This window comes from Argiope bruennichi, chromosome 8, assembly GCF_947563725.1.
Source record: "Argiope bruennichi chromosome 8, qqArgBrue1.1, whole genome shotgun sequence".
NCBI lineage: Eukaryota > Metazoa > Arthropoda > Arachnida > Araneae > Araneidae > Argiope > Argiope bruennichi.
This window is the reverse complement of record NC_079158.1, coordinates 97,444,466-97,464,482: the sequence shown is the minus strand read 5'-3', so window position 1 is coordinate 97,464,482 and position 20,017 is coordinate 97,444,466. Positions and strand designations below refer to the sequence as shown.

Here is a 20,017-nt window from a genome sequence, read left to right as displayed (position 1 = left end):
TTCATAATTGCAGGAAGGTTGACTTTTATTTTCCTCATTTACAGTTGAAGAAATTTCCTCGAGAACTGCACATGCAGAGGTAGAAGCAGTTTGCTTTTCTGCTAATGTAGAAGGTTTTTCGGAGACTTTTATAGATGACTCATCTGAAATACATGTTTTTTAAGTCCTCTTGATATGTTTTCCAACTTCTGTTCATATTCAGTAAGAGATCTTTGCGAATTGGATCAGTCATTGGATTTTTTGAGCCATATTTTTCACAAGAGGTTTCTTTAGAAGCCATTAAATCATATTTAATAGTCTGCACTGCATCTAGGGAATCAATCTTAAGAGAGGTTCTATAGTCAGTGACAAGTGTGTCCATTAAGTTGAATGCACTTTCCACTAATGGGCCATGGAAGCAGCTAAGGCAGGCTTTGACCAATTTAGCCAATGTAGGATACTTATAATCATTTGTGAAATCATCTTTTAAATTAAAAACTTAAGACCAATATTTATCAATTGTACACTTGACTTGATTTCCACTTTCATCAGATGTGTAGAGCATTTCTTTGGTGATATCAATATCACTCTGGTGTAACCTTATTTCAGCTTCTACTTTTGACTTTTCATTATCACTAAAAATATGGGACATAAAAGATGATAATTTTTCAAAAGCTAATATTGTACTGGTTTTACCTCTTAGCCCTGGATCTAATGCTGTAAAACTAATTAGATATGAATTTTTAAGGGGTAATTTCTGTTTCATATGCTGAAATTTCAAAGTGAAATTCTCTTGCGTACATAAATAAAAAAATATTTCAATAAGCGAAACGAAAAATTTACACTTGCATCAATAAATGAAACGAAAATTTTACACAGCGGAGAAAAAAAAGTTGCGAAGCGATCAATGACAAATAGCAAATACGGCGAAAAATCCCCCTTCTCTACTTATTGGCGCCACGCCAGGAGAGATAAGACCTTTGAACCCAGAGTCACGTTATCGCACATCTAGTCGAACGAAGTCTCTCCCTTTTTTTTCTGCCGCGCCTACTTGCCGAAAAGAATCCAGAAGAGAATGTCCGAGAACCGGGGGAATGAGTCATAACGCGCAATAAAGAAAGAACAAATAAGTTTTTTCCCCCTTTTCACGCATTATCACTGCCTTTGGAGAAAGAAAGGAAAAGTTTTCACCACACACACTGCCCTTGCGTTTTTCTGCTTTCAAAGCAAACAAAATTACCCAGATCAAAATAAATAATTCATTATTATTCCTACTTCCTTTTGAAAGACGATCCCCGGAATTTCCGGGTATCGAAGTTCAAAATCCCCGGAATTCCGGGGTTTCCCCGGAGCACAAACACCCCTGTCTTCCAAAACTATTACCTCTTAAAAATGGGTTTTACATTATCTTAAAATTTTTAAAAAGTTACCTTTTAAATGATATCAATTTCATTTCTATGTAATTTTTGTTTATTTTTAATAGATTTCTTAAATGTAATACACAATCTTCAATGGTTGATTTTTAATGTTAAGAAATTCAAACTCGTCAATTAAAACATTCAATTCCATGCTTTTACCGATGTTAAAATTAAGATTTAGAAAATACTTTCTTTGGGTATTAAATATAAAAATCTTCGCTTTTATTTCATAGCTTATTTTTTAATTTGCATGCACAGCATTTTTACTTATTAAGTTAATTTTCAAGTTTTTAGATCGTATCAAATAACAAGGTGAAATAAAAAAAAATATACATGGATTCCACATTAATATTTAATAGTTATTAACTAAAATGTTTAAAATTTGGGCAAACAAGCTGGCCTCCAAAGGCAGTTAATGATAATTAATCTTAGAACAAAGCCTCAGGCAGTCAAGGGGACCTGAAAAATTTTCACTATAAGAGAAGTGGAGTGGGAACTTTCATGTAAGATAGGACTTTCAAGCAGGACCAGAGGTACTGGAAGACAAGAAAGTAAAGATTAGGAGCTGGTTTCAGAAGGTGCTATGGAGATAAAACATTAGTATGTGTATGTTCTTTTTTACAACCAAATATGATGAGGGGACGGAAAAATAATACCATGATATAAATATCAAGCATCTTCACTGCATCCCCAATTCAAAGCATTATAGTGTTAACTGACTCAGTAATTCATGGTTTAGGATGGTTTATGATCCATTTTTCAATACCATATGCTTTGTATCAGCAGTTATAATAAATAAAATTCCAATTTTAAAAACTAAAAGGTGAAAAACATTAACTTGATGGTAAAACAAAGTGAAAAACATTAATTATTTAAAGAAAATGGAAAATATTAATTAAGAATATAAGCATTATATATATTTCCGTTTTGAGTAATACAAAGTAGAAGACAACCCAGAATGGTTAAGAAAGAAAATTTTTTTTTTAAAAAATCAAATTTACTGGTATTAATAAGAAGTAAATGCAAAAGATAAAGACAGCATCAAAATAAAAAAAAAGAATTATAAAGTCAAAAGGAAAATATTGCAACACACATCCATAAAAAAAAATGGTCTATACAAATTTACCTATATAAAAACTCTGTTTTAAAATCATATACATACAAATACTATCATTGATATTTAACTCTAGATTACTACCATAATTTCGAGAAGAAAATAAAATTCTGAAAAAATTAAATTAGACAGAAATCAGCTATTTGAGCTGATTCAGCTAAATATTTAAATCAAATGTAATCAATTATAAATGTTCAATAATAAGCATTAATAGTATAAATAGCACTGGTTTATCTTAGGATTTTATAAAAGTCATGCATTACATTGGAATACAAAATATTAACTTTTTAAATTAAAAAGATAAAAGAAAATAAACCTGATAATCACGTGGTGTGAAAGATTCTGAATCACGAATTTCTTTTTCCATTCCTTTAAATCTTTTGCTAGGGAAATTGTTATCTGCTGCTGCCATTTCTATATAGTAATAATAATAATTAAAAAATTGTCAGAAAACTTTAAAAAATCATGCAATTTATCAAGTATTTAAAATTTAATTTCAATGGATAAACAAAACAAAAAAAAAAATTATATATCTTACGCTCAAAATAAGTAAAGTAACTTCATCAAATCCAAAATTCATTTAAACACATATCAAAAAAGATATGCTACATAATTTTAATTTAGTAACCTAGATCAATTTTCTTTCACTTTTTTTCTTTGAGTAGAATAAAATTTAAGTATCTGAAAGTACTTTGAAAATGGATACATAAAAAAACTACAACTAAAGAAATTTTTATACCTGCAATTGATTCTCCCTGTAGGGCACTTCAGATATAAGGATGAGAAGCTCACAGCATGATGATCGCTTCTTGTGGCCCTAGTGAGCATGAAAGTGATGTAAGATTAGCGTCTCCCTACGAGTAATGGGGCATGCCTCCTATGGAAGGAGTTGCACTGTGGCCAGTGACAGCCCTTAGGACTCAACTATAATTCTTACCTATGCTGCCATAGCATACTGATTATTGAAATATTATGAAAGGCTTCGGTCAAGTTGGGGTAGTCACTTGTGGTTACCGTATCAGTAACTAAAAATGCATCTTTTTTGTTTATTTTTTCAAAATTTTCTACAATTAGATGTCTTTAGATTATGTTAGGAAATTAAATAATATTTAGTTAAAATTAAAACTAAAAATTAAATACTACTTAGAAACTTACAATGAAATGAAAAAAAAAATTAACCACTTTAGGAGTTAATTATTATTCTAAAACAAAACCCACTCTGTCAATAATATATCATAATGTTTAAAAAATTATTTAAATTTCATCTTTTAGAGAATTATAACTACGGAAAACTAATTCCACATAATTTTTTAATATTCTTAAGTGATTAATTTGTATGCAAGAAATCATAAATCATCACTGATTTTTAGCTTCTCCCCGTCTTCATTACAAATTTCAATTTATTCTCTCCAACACTCTTTATAAAGTTAAAAAAATGTAGAAAGTAATTTATCAAGTTTATATCTATTCATAGTGTTTTTTTAGATAATAAGTTAAAAGTGCTGATTTCTAGCATCAAGATATACATTTGCAAAGAAATGCTAAGAAAGTATGGAGTTAAAATTTATTACAAATTTAATCCCTTATAGTTTGAAATTTGCTATCTCAAATCTTTTCCTGTATGTCTTTCAAATGGTGCAGAATATTAGATTAGAATATATCTTCTAGATGATATCAAATGAATGGGAAAAGGTATGCAAACTTCAAGCTTGTTGCAATTACCAGATTGATATAATTAGCAGAGTTAAAACAATCATTGATGCATATGGCAAATTACTTTATATCAACTTGATTCGAAAATACTGCATCTACTTTTAAAGCTGGGCAATATTTTTGACATCACTTCAACATGTTTGGAAATTACAGGATTCCTTAAAATTTTTATTTCACCTTATATTGAAGTTTGAATTTTGGATACAGTTTTGAATAAATAAAGTATTCTTATTTTAAACATGAATCAGTTTATAGTTGGAATAAGTATTACATGGGGGAGGGGGTGAAGGTTTCACAAGTCATTCAATGCAATTCAATAACCATTAAAAATGAGAACTTTTAAAATTAATTACAAAACCCATCTTTTAGGATTGATCTTAAGCCAATTACTTATAACTTCACGTTTCATCAGAGTACAATTTATTCTTGGCTCAATTGAAAACTGTAATTCAAATAGGAAAAGACAGGAAATGCAGTATGAATACTATTATAACAAACTCAAAACAGTTAAAGAGTTAAAAAAAAAATTCTTAACTCAACATTCTGACAATTAAAAAAAATGTTTCTAACCAAATCTCCAAGAAATTAATAGTTTTTTTTACAGCTTGATCTTGTGTGGTGGTTAGAATATTCTTCTAATTATAAAATGTTCACCGATTGCAATTCCAATTTATACCTTTTTAATAGAAAAAGTCAAAATTCTGTACAGGAAATTTACAACAAAAGTAAAACAACACATGTGTTTAAAAATTATAAATAGATCAAAGAAATTATCAGACCATATTATTTTAAGATATGCAAAGATAAAAAAAGAAAGAAAAAAATGCAAATTGCAATTGTTCATTCGCAAGTTGTAATCGTTTGAAAACCAGGTTGGCTAATTAATATTTTTTCCAAATGGACCCTGTGCACCTCCTAAAGCTGTCCCTGCATCTGCTTTGACTATATAAAACTGAGAATTGGAATCTTGGGCATCTGAAAATTACAAGGCACTAAATAAATTAACTCGATTTTCAGAAAGAAATGACCTACACTGACAGAGCTTTTTCATAGAGAAGGACTCAAAAAATGAAGAAGTGAAACTACAAACTGAAATTCAAAGGAATTCATAACTTAAATATAAAATGCGATGACTGCCTCACTTCTTTCATCTGAAAAATATTCTCTAGCATTCATACAAATTGTAATTGACTGAAAGGTTAACTAAACATATTTATGTAATATTATTACTCACAATAGCTAATTTAAATTATCAGCACCAATAAGATTTTAAAAGAATGAAATAATTTCGACCTATATTATAAAACAGATACTTACCGCTTCCTATACTTGGCAGATTTTGACTTAAAGGAATGCTTTTATCAAATATGATTAGATAAAATGGACCTAAAGAACTACATTACAGGGAGTTCAGTTCAAAGTGCGAATAAAAATATAATTAATACTGATTTCACAAATCTCAAACATTTTATAGTGGGAGGTCTCAGTATAATCTGGTTTATAATATATTTCATCCTCATACAGTTTCGTTTAGTTATGGTTCGGAAAAGTAAATTTGAAATCAGCGAAATGCAAACCGAAACTTAAAGTAGTATTGCCAGATATGAAAAATGAGGTATAAATGTGAATTCGGTTCGTTGAATTGCACTGAAATTACAATTCCAAATCATGAAATCCTATTATTTTATGTAATTATCTGATTTTGAACAGAAACGATACACATTTTGACTTTATCTGGCATTTGTTGCAGATAATATTTATATCTCTTTATGTTCCACATTACTTGTCCATTTTTTTTCTGACTGTAACTGTAGTTACTGAATAGTAAACAATTAATTGATGCTGTGCAGTTGCTAAAATGCACTATTGGTAATCATTTGAATGAATTAAGTTACAAAATTAGTAAATTCGAAATTATAAAGGAGAAAATTTTACAATTTAAGCATTTATAAATTTCCATTGGAATCTGTTCTCTTGGATTATCATAATAAGAATAGCAAACACTCTGCGAGATCATGGTTGATGTTGGAATTAATATAGATGCTTTGCAATCTGGTCTTAAAGCTGTTAGAGCTCTTAGAAGTACAGTTTTAGAAGTTTTTAAGTTCCTTGGTGATGGTGCAACAGCTGCTTATGGAGATGAAGAGCGTGAAAAATTTATTAATGAAGTGCAAGCGACGCTTGCTAATGTGAAAATTCGAATGAGGTATGTAGATGATTATTCTAATGTCAAATTTGCATTATAAAAAAAATTCTATTATAATCTTTATTTATGTAACATATTAACAAAAGATTGGTAAGTAAGTATTCTTACTTTGTTTAATGCTTTATTTAAATATTTTCCAGCAAAATATGTGATTTTTGACGGCCTCTTTTCACAATCATATTTTCAAAAATTTCGTAAAAGCACTGAAGAATTTCATGTAATTTCCACCAAAAGAAAAAAGCAAAAATATATTATGTCTTAAATATTTCAGTATATTTTCTTAGTTGCATGCTTAAGGAATTAAACAGTCTTATTGAATAATGTTTCTGTTTATGGTGTGTTAGTGTACTGCAAAATTGAAATTATTATTAGTATATTATTGGGATTGAAATTCTTATAAAGAATTATGTTCATTAATAAATTAACTATTTATAATTTTCTAAAGCTCAGTATCAAATATATCGTATTCAAATAACTTTTCTCTCATAGCCATTATATTATTTCTGTCAAATTTAATTGTTGTCAGTGATATGTTATCTAATGTTGTTAAAATGTTTCTTGAGGGAAAACTGTTGTCAAAACTATCCTATTCTTGAATTATTACTTAAATATCTATTCAATATTTGATTTACTTTTATTGTGTGCAAAAACTGTCCATATATATTCACTGCATACCATTAGTAACTTTTGTATTTATACTACTGGCAAAGATTAGCTGTGAAAAGACATATTAGCAGGTCATCTCTGGAAGGTAATTGCTGGCATACAATTTATATACAACTAGCATAATCTGCATAAAATTTTTTATTAGATTATTAATTATTTATTTTGTCTTTTGTTGAATCCATATATATTTGCACCTAAATAACAAAAAAAGTTTATTAATAAAATAGAAAGTTTCATTTTGACATCTCAATAGAAAAAAAAATTCCTTCATTCATACAATATTGAATGAAAAGTTATCAGAATTGATTATTGTTTTACTTTTTATTTCTATCATTTCTCTCTCTCTCTCTCTTTTTTTTTTAACCAAAAGATTTAAATTTTTTTCTTCTGTTAAATAAATATTATAGCATTATATTCAAAAAGTCCTTAAGTTTTATTTATTTATTTTTTGGATGGTATGGATTTTGAAAAGACCTGATAGATATATACAAGTTACTGAAATAAAATTTTTATGTATTTTTAGGGAATTGGAAACTGCTGGAACTCTACTAGGTTCTCCGAATCCTCCTTTAAATCTTGGGAATTCTGGTCTGCTAAGTCAAGATCCGGCATATGAGAAAACTCCTCTGTACTCTGAATTAATAAAGTCACATCGTTGGTTTGATAAAGTATGTTAGATTATGTGTGTATTTTTCTGTTTTAAATCTTTTGTTTTATTAGATTATTTAGAGACAAACTGCCTCTTTCCTTTTATCATTTAAGGATATTGATATTCATAAATTGTGTGCCTCATTTTACTTTAAAATATTTTAAACATGAGAGTTTGTTGACATTTTAAAAACAATTTTCTTTATTACAAATTCTATAGATCCAGATTTATGCTTTATATGCTTATTTTGTTTATAATTGTAGTATTTTTAACAGATTATGTTCCATGATTTAATTTAACTAAGTATTTAGTTTAATTATGAATTTGAAGAAATTGATGTTTAGAACTGTGGGTTTCTAAGAAAAAAGTCTATAAGTAAGTATTATAAATATAATATATAAATATATTATATTTACCCATCTAGCTTATTCATTCTAGTATTATATGATTTCCTCTACAATAATTATATGGGCTCTGTGGTCATTTATGAAATGCCATCACAGGCCCATCATGAACTCCTGCTCTAGAGCAATAACAAGGAGATTCATTTCATTTTTGAAAATGAGATCAATCTAATTAGAATATGTTTGCTAACTCTCCAGGAAAACAATATTTTTATCCAATTCCTCATCCCCGAGATGCCTCTGTTTTGGATTGTAAATATTGTGAAATCTATTTAAGATCAGTGCCCAAAATTTTATGTGTGGGTTTTATATATTTATCTTTTATTATTAAAAAAGTGAGAAAATAAACACAATACATTTTATTTTATTATATTTGCTAAGCAGTTATGATTTGTCTGCTATTGCTGGCTCATGGGCTTAGAAATAAACAGTGGTGGAAGAAAAAAAATTCATGATAGAAAGCAATTCAAATATAAAATTAAAACCTCTCTTTGTCTTTTAGTTGCTCAAATTTTAATTGTGATAATCTTAATTGTATTTAAGAAAATTAATGTTATATCTACTTTTTTCAATGAGTGATTTATATTGAAAGAAAACAAATATTTATCAAGCTATATGTGGTTCTATTTAATCAAAATCAAAGTAAATGACAGAAAAAATTTATAGAGTGAACTTACTTTTATTTGATAAACCTGGACTACAGAAATCTTTATCGAGTAACTACTGAACACAAGAACAGAAAAAGCTCTTTTTGATCTGTCAGTTAACAATGTGCAGTAAGTGAATTTCAATGTATCGAGTGCAAATTTCCATACAACCCAGACTTTCCATTTCTTGCTTGCTGATTCTTTTTTTTTTTTTTTTTTTTGCATTCTTCATTCTCATTATTTGTTAAACTTTCAACATGAAAAAAAAAATTAATTTAATGGAATAAAATTAATGAAGCAACAAATTTTTAAAAATAATGTTGGTAGTGCTGTGGGATTACAGCTCTGCAGACCTAACAAGTGAACTGTCACTGCTAATAGTGGAATTTTGTATTCCTTATCAAAAGATCAGAAGTTATGTATTTATTTATTTATTTATTTTTTCTTATTGTTTCTTTTTTAGCATTTTTCATAAAACTCTCAGTGTGAGAAATTTGTAGAATGTTATTATCCTTATATTATTATAAAGGATAATTATAGGAAGGACTGCAACTCTGTTGTTATAATAGATAAATTGTCACTGCTGATGGCAGTACTTGGATTGAAGATTAGAAAGTCATAAGTGATGCCCTGTTTGAGATAAGACTATAAAGTAAACAGGATAGGACAGATTAATATGAGGGAGGAGCTTTCTCTTCATTTAGAAATAATAATAACAATGCTTGCTGATGTATTTTATCTTATAGCAGTTCAAACAGGACATTAATCTAACTAAATTAGAATATATTAGAAAAATAAATTAAGGAGGTTTACTTCACATCCTTTAAGAGAAGGAAAAATAGTCTATATACTTCTATCTATTCAATTTTAGTCTTATTAAATTTGTGTTTAAAACATTTTAGTCATGTTAACATTTTATTTTCTACAACAATTATATTTCCAATACCTGCTTGATACCTGCTGCTTTCCATTTATTGAAAACAATATTATGCATTATTTATCATTTGCTCATCTCTGAAATTGGTTTTAACTATTGTTTTCATTTTAGTTTTTTAATCAGATATATTTTTTAAAATTCATTATGGGATGTGAAAGAGTGAATGTAGAGTAATAATATAAATAAAATAAATATAAAAAATTTAAAAAAAAAAATCATTCCAGAACTAAATTTTTAATATTATAAATATTTTGTATATTTTTTATTTCATTCTTTTGAAAAATACCTTTTATTTTTAGGTTTATGAGCTGAGTACTCATGCAACCAGTATTTTCTCTCAAAATTCTCTAAAAAGAGCACACTTCAGCCCATTGACACCTTCAAAACAATTAAGAACAAAACCTACAGGTCATAACCTTCCTCCTCAGTAAGTAGAGCTTGTAATGCTTAGTTCTATTTGAATAAATTATTTCTTTCAATGCTTTTTTTTCTTTCTTTTATTTTCACTGGATTTAGCAAAAAGAATTTGTTTTAATTGCTGCTTAATTGTGATTGTTATATTATTGACTGATATTAGATATATATATTCAATTTCCAGTGTTGAGCACTTCTCTTCTGTCAAAAGTAACAAATAATGGTAACCTGGAGAATCAGTTTGTAAACTGTTTTGAATTGACATTACTAGCCAATGTAATTGGCTTGAAGTTTACTATCATAGTGTTAAACATTGTCATAATATTATTTATCATTTGATTTGCTATAAGATTAACTCTGTAAGTTTGTTCAGAGATGCTACATTAATTTTTTTCTGAAAAAGTCAAGATGTTAAAAAAAATCATTGTTTTTTTATGGCTTTTATATTAATATAAAGTTTGCTATTAAAATAATAAACTCCAATTCATCTTTGATCTATTTTGTGTCTGCCATTTTATTCCAGGTTTGTTGATCAGACAGCCTCTCATTTAACTCGAATATTTCCAGACATAGAAATGCAAGTTATTAAACCTTATGGCACTTCAACCATAATAATGGTAAAGAGATATATTTGTGTTCATACGGTTTTCTTACTTTCTTTTTTTATTATTGTAATTACTTTAAAAGGTTCATGATTTATATGTTTTCTTATTTTAAGGAATTTCACCAATTAACTTTTATGTTCAATTATAAAATCATTAGCATTAACTTTTATGTTCATAATAAAATCATTGGTAGGAAGGTATTCACCATGTCTGTTAACTGTATTTGACTTTTATTAAATCTCTTATGCATACTTGATTTTCTCAACAAAAACATTTTAAGCATCATATTATAATAGATATTTAAATCACATTGTTTTAGTACATTTACTCCTAGCTTATTTTATGTATTTGACCCTTCTTAACTGAGTTAGGTCCTATGACATCATATTACTGGTACAAACTTAAGTGCCTTAATAATCTATATCTTTTGTAGAATTGTTTTTTAACTTTAACTTTTGTGGAGCTGTAATTTAACTTTGTGACTTCTCATATAAATGGGGGGGGGGAGGGAATTTTCTTTGATTATTGACAAGTGAAGTAAAATAACACTGAGTGAAACAATGGAAACAGAATTTCATTGTAATTTAATTTTCTAATCTTGAAAATTGTGAAGATTTTTTTTAATTGCCAAATTTCAGGGGGGGGGGATTCATTACAGCTAAATTTGTACATTTTAAATGGCATTCTTTTATAATATAAATTATTTTGATATGTTTCCCAAAGTTATTGCAGAAAAAAATCTTCCTTAATCTTAATTAATCAAAATTCTAGTTAATTATTAAAAATTTCATCCAGTTGCAGATTCCAATCTTCCAAACTATATTCCTACTAAATTTGGTTCTTCTAGATCCAATAGTCTGACCTGTTGCATGCCAACACTACAGGTGCTAAATTGAATGCATTTTAGATATTTATGTATTCTAATATGTTATTCTTTTGCATATTTCATATATTATTGTGATTTAAAGTAAAAATATTTTGCACATGATATATGAGAAATGATTTATATTATAATTACCTTTAACACATTAATTAATTAATATGATTGTTTCTTAAAAATCTGCTGGTAAAAATTTCTTCAGTCTACAATTTTTTTGATTACATGTGTGTTTAATATTAATTTATTTAAAAAGAACTATCTGTTCAACATAACAAGATCAAAATATATAATCACATGTTAAGTTAAGGAGGATTTGCTTATCTCTGATGTTTTTATTTTTATTTATTTTTTTCTTTGCTGGATTGAAATCTTTGAAATTTTGTACATATATTCATTTTGAGTCATGGCCTGGTTTGTTATTATAATTATATTTATTTCTAAATTAAAAAAATATGAGAATTTTATGGTGGATTCATAAAACTTATTCAATATTCCTGTCAAATATATAGGTAGGATTTTGTATATTTATTGTTTAGAAATATGTTTGTATTTAGTTTATTATAATGAATTGAATATTAGAAAGTTAGTTTTTCTAATTTAAAAAAAAGCTTTATTTTGTTTTATTATAATATAAAGTTTAAATTATTATTTTTACACTGATTTGATTTTTTTTTCATATGAAAATTTTTCTATAGCGTTTAATAATTTGTGTCCAACTGAAATAAAATTCATTTATGTCAATGAAATATACTTCTAAATTATTGAATGAAATAATATGAATCAAGTAACACAAATTGTACAATAAACTTTTTTGAAGAATATTCCTATATCACAATGGATAATTTTTCTTTTAAGCATAGTAGAAAAACTCACTAAGTTTGTATTTTAAATAAGCATATTTGTCAAGTCATTTTTGATTTTGATAAAAATTTATCTCCTATCTAAATAAGAAAAAACATTTCTAAAACAGTTGGTCATTTATTATTTAAAATCAGTTGCTTTTAATTAGTTATCAACTGATTTGCCAGAATATTAATGTGTTCAATTTCATTTAAATTTTTTCTGCTTAATTTGTTGCTTATTTTCCATCAATAAAGTATATTTAAACATCAAATTAAAACTTGCATGCGTTCTGTTTATTGTGTACATAAACTTATATAAAGGAATTAAGTCCCGTGACATTATAGTATCATTAAAAATTTGTCTTGTATTCTGTAATCTGTTCCTAATTGAGCATTTATTTTGATACATCATTGCATCATGTAAACTATACTGATCTTAAATATAATATTTCTTCCATAATTTTTTTTCAGTGGAAAAAAAATCATTTGAATGAATAATGAAAATGAAATTAATTGCTATTAATTAATCAAAAAAATCAGTTTTAATAAAATTTCTGAAATTCAGGAAGCACCTGTATGACAACTAAATTGACTTCATTAGAAAAACAATTTTTTAAATCATTTTTTTGCACTAATATTTTCCAGTTATTACAGAAAAATACAAAAATCTTGCATAGCTTTTTAGTGCACATTTCCACTTTTCAAAGTATATCCTTGTTATATTTGCTAGCTCTTGTTGGAACAATATGCCTTGCATAGTTCCAACATTTACACAGTCTTCTTTATTAGTAGAGATATGAACTCGTGAAGAAAATCATTCCCTGAGTATTCCAGTGTTCACGATATATTAGGATAAAATGCTCATTTTATTAGACATAATAATGGTAGATAGATTTATTTGAGCATGTTGGTTATATATATATATATATATATATTCATTATCAATGTTACTTGGTATAATTTCTGCTATTTTTTTTCAACACTATATCCTACACAATAAGTTATTGAGTGTATTTTTGCACTATTTCATTTGTTTAAGTTTTCTTTGTAGAATTTTTATATAATCTTTTTCATGTATTGTCAGTGTATTCAAACAATGTTAGCATTTATATATAGGGCCAAAGTTACAATTATTATTTAGTTTCACAATTAGTTCATATTTTTTATTCATAATTCATTATATCAAATTTGTATATTTTTTTATTCTTAGATGATGTTAAGCTTTGTAATCTAAAAAAGCATAGCAGATTGGTTTTATTTCACTCATTAATTTTTGGCTATAGTATCAAGTTAAAATCTCTACAAAACTATTGTATATTAATTAGCATAAATATTTACTAATATTTCAATTTTCAAGAGTGAAATGAAAGCAAAAAAAATGAGGACAAATACACCTCCCCCATTCCCAATTAATCAAACATATTTTTTCATTAAGAAATATGATTTTTTTTTTTTTTTTTTGTATTTTTATAAGTTATGTTTTTTGAATAATTTATCATATTTATATTCTAAACATTTACAAAATTCAGAATAAATGCTTCAAGTTTTGCAAATGTGAAAAATGTAATGCAATTTTTAGTAATATTTTAAATATATTAACCTGTTGACATTTAGCAATATGGTTAAATTCTTTTGTTTGATGCCAGTAGGATTGGTTCAGATAATTTTAATTATCATTGGATCAGATGGTTTTGACAAGATGTCTATGTTGTGTAATCAGCATTGGCTTTATAGTTTTCATGGGACAGGGCGTAATTTCAAGAAAAAACAAATTGAAAATGATGTGAAAGATGAATATTTTCATTGATTAAATAATTTATAACAGAACTTGAGTAAATATAATGAATTTTAATCATATATTTTGTCAAAAGTTTTTTTTTTTTTTTTTCGTTAGCTACAAAATTAAAAAAAAAAAAAGTATGAAAATCATGATTTAATGTATAAGGATGTATTTATTATAATTATTTTTTGAAATTACGGCTGCAATTCTAACAGTGTTTAATTTTATCTTTTTATTTTTTTTAAATATAGGTTTCTGTTGCACGTACTCTAAAAGCACTCATTATGTTAAGAGGTTTAATTATTGATTGGGTTATTGTAAAAGGATATAATGAAGATTTCTATACTGATAATGATAAGGTATGTTTTAATTTCTGATTTATTAGATATTCCTGATTTTTTCCCCTTATAAATGCTATTTTTGTGAAATGTAAATAATTATTTAATTTGGAGAGAGCAAAACTTAGAAGCAAAAAGATTTTTTCTTTTGAAGAATTTCATTTTTGTTTCTGTTCAGTGTGTTCATTATATATATATATATATATATATATATATATATACAACAAACTGAAAAAATTCAAATATCCATTAAACTTCAAAAATATTAGTATTTAAATAATCATGATATATTTTCTTTTTCAGTTGGATATGTGGTCAGGATCCCGATATTTAGTCTTTCAGAAGGTTAGTTATTTATTAATAATGTTGCCGTCTTTTTTTTTTTTTTAGATCTCTTTAATGAAGTTTTCATAATTTTTTCTATTTAAAATTTTGATTTACAATTTGCTTTTGAAATATAACAAATTTTAACTTACATTTTATTTTTAAATATTGTTTAATTGTTAATTTTATTTTTAAATTTTTATTTTCATATTTTAGCACAATAGTTCTGTAATTATATTTTTTTGTTTGATGGTATATAAATGAAAGTTAGAAAGACATCTATGTATGTGATTTAAGTTAGTGATTGAAAATTAAATTTTTGTCTTATATATTTCTTTTAAATTAAATTTGGATGCATGCATAAGTAAATGCATTTATTATGCTAATTGCTAATAGTTTTTTGATTTTCTGTAAAGATTAAAAGTTATCAATTTCTGACAAAATGTCAGTTTTAAAACTTTTGCTATACAGGATATCTGAAAAAAGTGGTAAAGTGTTTATTTTCTGAAATATTGCACCTAGAAATGCACTTCTGGTTACATAGTTTCATTAAATAAAATAGACATATGTATGAAAACACTTTGGTATCTATGGAGATCGATAATAAATGGTTTTTAAAAAATTAAATTTTTATATGGCCTTTGTTGCCCAAAGAATTACATTTATCTGTGCGCTCATAAAGTTTCACTTTCTTACCTTTAACATTTACTGAGATATGATTTTCTTAAAATTTAGAGGGATATATAACAAATTTAGATGGTAACATTTATTACATTCAGATTTTTATATAAATAATCATTACATTGAAAATTGGGAAACTTAACATTTAAGATATCTCTGAGAAACAGTGGAACATTGGAGAAAAAAATGCTTGCAATTGTTTAAGTGATATTAAGCTTTTAATAGCATGATATATTTCAATAATTAGGAACATTTTAAAATGTTGCTACTTTATATTCCGACCTAGTTCTGATCATAATTCCAACCTAGTTCCAATCATAATTCCAACCTAGTTCAGAGAAATATTAACATCATTTGTTGAATTTTGAGCATTGTTTTTGGAAATGCGTTTGCAGAATGGTTTACTGATTACAAATAATAGGATTCTTACTTCCTCATTAAGGAAAAATCTTTGTACATGTGATTGACATTTTGGTTTATTTATTTTTTAAGTTACCATCATGTTAAAGTTTGAATAATCAGTTGGGAACTTATCATTCTAAAAATGGCAGTGTAGAGAATACAGCATTCATTTAGCATTTGTGGAGTCCATGACCATAGACTGTCAAATCATGATCAGTGTCAAGAGTCTTATAGTTTGACTAGATCACACTCCCCCTAGTACTGAAGTCAAATTCGCTTCTACTGGAAAAAAAATATACTATCATCAACAGTGAGAACACGTGATATTTACATGATTGGCAGCTAGCTTCGTCCAGGAAGACCACGTGGTTAACTGAATTCTTAACATAATGGGGTTTCATATGTTCTTCTGTATATAAAATATTTCTTGTAATCCTAGTAGATCTTTGATAACAAATTGAAGAAGCCTGTCTTAATGTCACAAATAATAAACTGGATCACATATATGTAATTATTGCTCAAAGAATAAACTTTGTATTGGTCTCAAAGATATTCATTTTAAATTGTTCTTTTCCAGTACAATTCATGTTTTATTTGAGCATTTTTGAATATTTTTCAAAATTTAAAGAAACTTAATAAATGTATAATTATGCTTTTTTAATAACCTTATGATATATATATTGTCCATCAAAAAGAATTTAAAAGACATGTTGAACCCTAATTTGAAGTATGAAAAAGTTTTCTAAGTCTATAAATTTGATTTTAGGATCACAGCAAATTTGCTGGTTGAAAAATGAAACTTTGTGTCCCTATTTATGAGTGTATGAGAGACATTTTACACATTGACATTTTTTTTTCAATGTAGATGTGAAAAATTTAATTTCTGTTACTTTTTATTATCAGTTTCTACAGAGGTAAAAATATTTTCATGCTTTTAGATACTTAATCTGATGACGCTTTGTAAATAGAAGTTTCTGCTTAATTTCAATAATTAAGATAAATGCTTGTTCTACTTTTTTTAGGATGCAGCATATGATGAAAAAAAATTTTTGTGAGGAAATTACTTAAATAATTCTGCATTATTTAATCATAATTATCTTTACAATGTATTTAGTTTCTGTTATCTGAGTATCTGTTAATTAAACAAATGGTTTCCATTTGACTAAATAATCCACACTTTGTAACATAAATTTTTTTGAACAAGTTGCTTAATGTTTCACTTTTAATTTAAAATTATTTCTGTTTAACAGTTTCTAACTTTTAAATAATAAGATCCTTCCCCCTTGTTTCAAGGATTTTTTTATGATGATTTATTTTAATCTTTTTAGGTTACTGAGCATGCAAATGCTGCCATGTTGCATTTTTACTCTCCAAATCTCCCTGAGCTTGCAGTTCGATCTTTTTTGGTATGTACTTTGGTTGCTTTAGTGTACTATCAATGAGAGGTTCTTCTGAGTACTTTCATATTTTTTCAGAATATTTAATAATATAATCACCAAATCATCTTGGATGAGGCATACTTTCATTTTTTAACTATTATATTCATGCTTTATTTCTAACCTAAATATAAATATTTTGCATATTCATCTGTACTTTAATCCTCTTTGCAAATTTGATTGCTCTGCCATTTTTCCTAAATTTTATGCTTTTTAATTGGGCATCAGTTTATTGCAAATATTATTTTTTTCCCTTAATTTGAAAATGCATATGCTTTAAAAATCAGTTACACTTTTAGTTTAAATTTAAGAAATTTGTTGGATTATTTTTTTATGGATGGATTTTTATTAATTTTTTATATTTTTGTAGACATGGCTGAGAAGTTACGGAACTTTATTTACTGCACCGTGCCGTAAATGCGGCAATAGACTTCATAATAATATGCCTCCAACCTGGAGGGATGTCAGAAACTTAGATGTTTATCATGAATCCTGTAAACCATAAAATAAGTGCCTTTGTTTGTATCATGTGTATGCATGCATTTGTATATGTATATATTTTTACACTGTCATTCTCATTAAAATAAGCAATTGTTTTTTTTTTAAATTTATATTCCATTGTTTGATTTAAATCATTATTGTTTTTCAAAAATATTTTATGTTAAATTGTATTTAAGTGCTTTGAATCCATGAAACATTAAAAATTATACCTTTTGTAAAATATTTATTTAATAAAGTTATTTATCTACCACTTATCTCTACGTGTAATCTCAGAATACAAAATTGCCGATTCTTCCATAGTAATTCAGTAAATCTCATTATTTTATTGTACTCAGCTATTTATTTATCATGTGTCCTCTCAGAATTCTATTTTTTTTAAGATATGATATAAGGTATTTTTAGTTGATATTACAGCCATTAAATACCATTTTATAAGAAATATGATAATGGAAATCTGTATACAAGTACATACAAAACTTCAAAATGACATTATTGTTAAAACATTTTATTTTTAATTTCTAAGTTTCTCAACTATTGAAGGTGTATTGTTTGTTTTGTTTTTTCTTTTCTTTATTAGTACAAGATATTTTATGATATTTCCATGATTTTGTTGAATGCAGTATAATATTTTGAAGACATTGTGTGCCTTTATGGTTGTTTAAAATTATGTCCTATAGCTTATGATCCACAAGATTAATGAAAATTACAGTAGTTGATCTGAAGATATTTTTTAAAATTCAGATTACAATTATTTATATACATGGGCATAACTTTTCAAGTTTGGAAAGTCAAACTGATAAAAAAGTAAAGCTATCTAAGGGGGTGGGGGGAGAAAAAAATTTTTTAGCTGGATTCAGCCTCAGTACTTTTTTTTCTATGAGAAGGTGTTATATGATTGCCACCACAAAGAAAATTTTTGCTGCATTACAGTGTTTTCTTTTCATTTGTTTTAGTCAAATAGCTATCTCATTTAGTGTAAATTTAATGTGAATATTTATTTTGTGTGTGCCTTAGTATTAAGATATCAGAACCAGGACCACAGAGATCTTTATTTGAAACCCATATCCAAAAAAGATCTATTGTGCATGTTGACCTGGTGCAGATTTAATATGACTTAGTGGGTTGAATGCCCTGCTGATATGATGTTGAAATTTGGAGAAGAAATAAGCCCAGAAATAATCCTTATCATCTGATCATTGTTTAAAATAAAAAAATCAATTCCTAAATATTCCTTGTGTTTTTTCAAAATGTTCCCAAAGGTTCTGTATTTTCTTTTTTTAAATCAAAAATATTGTTTTGAAAAATTAAGTATCATACATACATATCACATCTCATAACAGCAGTCTACTTATACTTAGCTAAAATCTAACAAAAGATTAAAACTTATTTTTGTATCATTTCTGAATATATTTAAAGCATAAATTTTGTATATAATAATAGATTAGTTATTCTGTTTTATTGAATGATATTTAATAATCTATATTCCATTAACATTTTTGATATTACATAAATAGAATATGACAATATAGTATTAACAATGATTGGATTTAGTGTGTTGTTATGAAAAGAAAATGTGATTGATTGCCATGGGGATTGCTGGTTACCTTGTGACTCAGAATTTGATTCAAATAAACTCAATAAATTTTCTAAGAATAAGTTAAAGAAAAAAAAAAAAGGACCATTTTGCATTTGAATATATATTTATGTGATATATATTTATATAGATATTTAAATCTTAAATGTGCCATTTAAAATTGCCTTTCAGTGATTTTGCAAGTTCTCTTTCTTAAATTGGAGTAGTATTTATTAAGATATAAGAACTCAGACTATCGTGGAAGAGATTGTTGAACTTTGAATATTGTTTCTTAAAAATATCCTCTGGTAATTAATTCAATAAACTTTGATCAAACATGTAAATGCTAATTAGAATATTGATTTCTTGTTTAAAAAGATTTATGAAATCATTAATGCTTATAATCGTTTTCAGATTGAAGAAATAAAATACAGGATGTATCATCTCTATAGGGAAAGGGGGGGGGGGAGTGAAGCTTTTATCATAGTTTTCAGCTTAACTAAGAAAC

General features: G+C 26.4%; 2 protein-coding genes across 5 annotated transcripts in view; one reads left to right on the top strand and one right to left on the bottom strand.

The window, feature by feature from the left end:
* LOC129981083 (endoribonuclease Dicer-like) overlaps positions 1 to 5,784 on the bottom strand; it is a 36,397-nt gene extending 30,613 nt beyond the window's left edge. The window contains exons 1-4 of one of the 4 annotated variants that reach the window (XM_056091732.1): positions 5,542 to 5,784; positions 4,795 to 4,900; positions 3,251 to 3,328; positions 2,828 to 2,925 (exon numbers count right to left, since the gene is read on the bottom strand). In XM_056091732.1, the coding sequence (XP_055947707.1) occupies positions 2,828 to 2,923 (96 nt within the window). In that variant the 5' untranslated portion in view covers positions 2,924 to 2,925; positions 3,251 to 3,328; positions 4,795 to 4,900; positions 5,542 to 5,784. The remainder of the gene's footprint in view (positions 1 to 2,827; positions 2,926 to 3,250; positions 3,329 to 4,794; positions 4,901 to 5,541) is intronic. The other 3 variants (XM_056091734.1, XM_056091731.1, XM_056091733.1) reach the window with 3 other exon arrangements.
* A 263-nt stretch (positions 5,785 to 6,047) lies between these two features.
* Positions 6,048 to 19,289, top strand: LOC129981177 (mediator of RNA polymerase II transcription subunit 27-like). The gene is made up of 8 exons (XM_056091894.1): positions 6,048 to 6,430; positions 7,620 to 7,764; positions 10,033 to 10,160; positions 10,671 to 10,764; positions 14,506 to 14,613; positions 14,896 to 14,937; positions 17,328 to 17,405; positions 17,806 to 19,289. Exons 1-8 carry the CDS (start codon positions 6,240 to 6,242, stop codon positions 17,938 to 17,940), a joined length of 921 nt encoding a protein of 306 aa, XP_055947869.1. The 5' UTR covers positions 6,048 to 6,239; the 3' UTR covers positions 17,941 to 19,289.
* Positions 19,290 to 20,017: the final 728 nt, after the last annotated feature.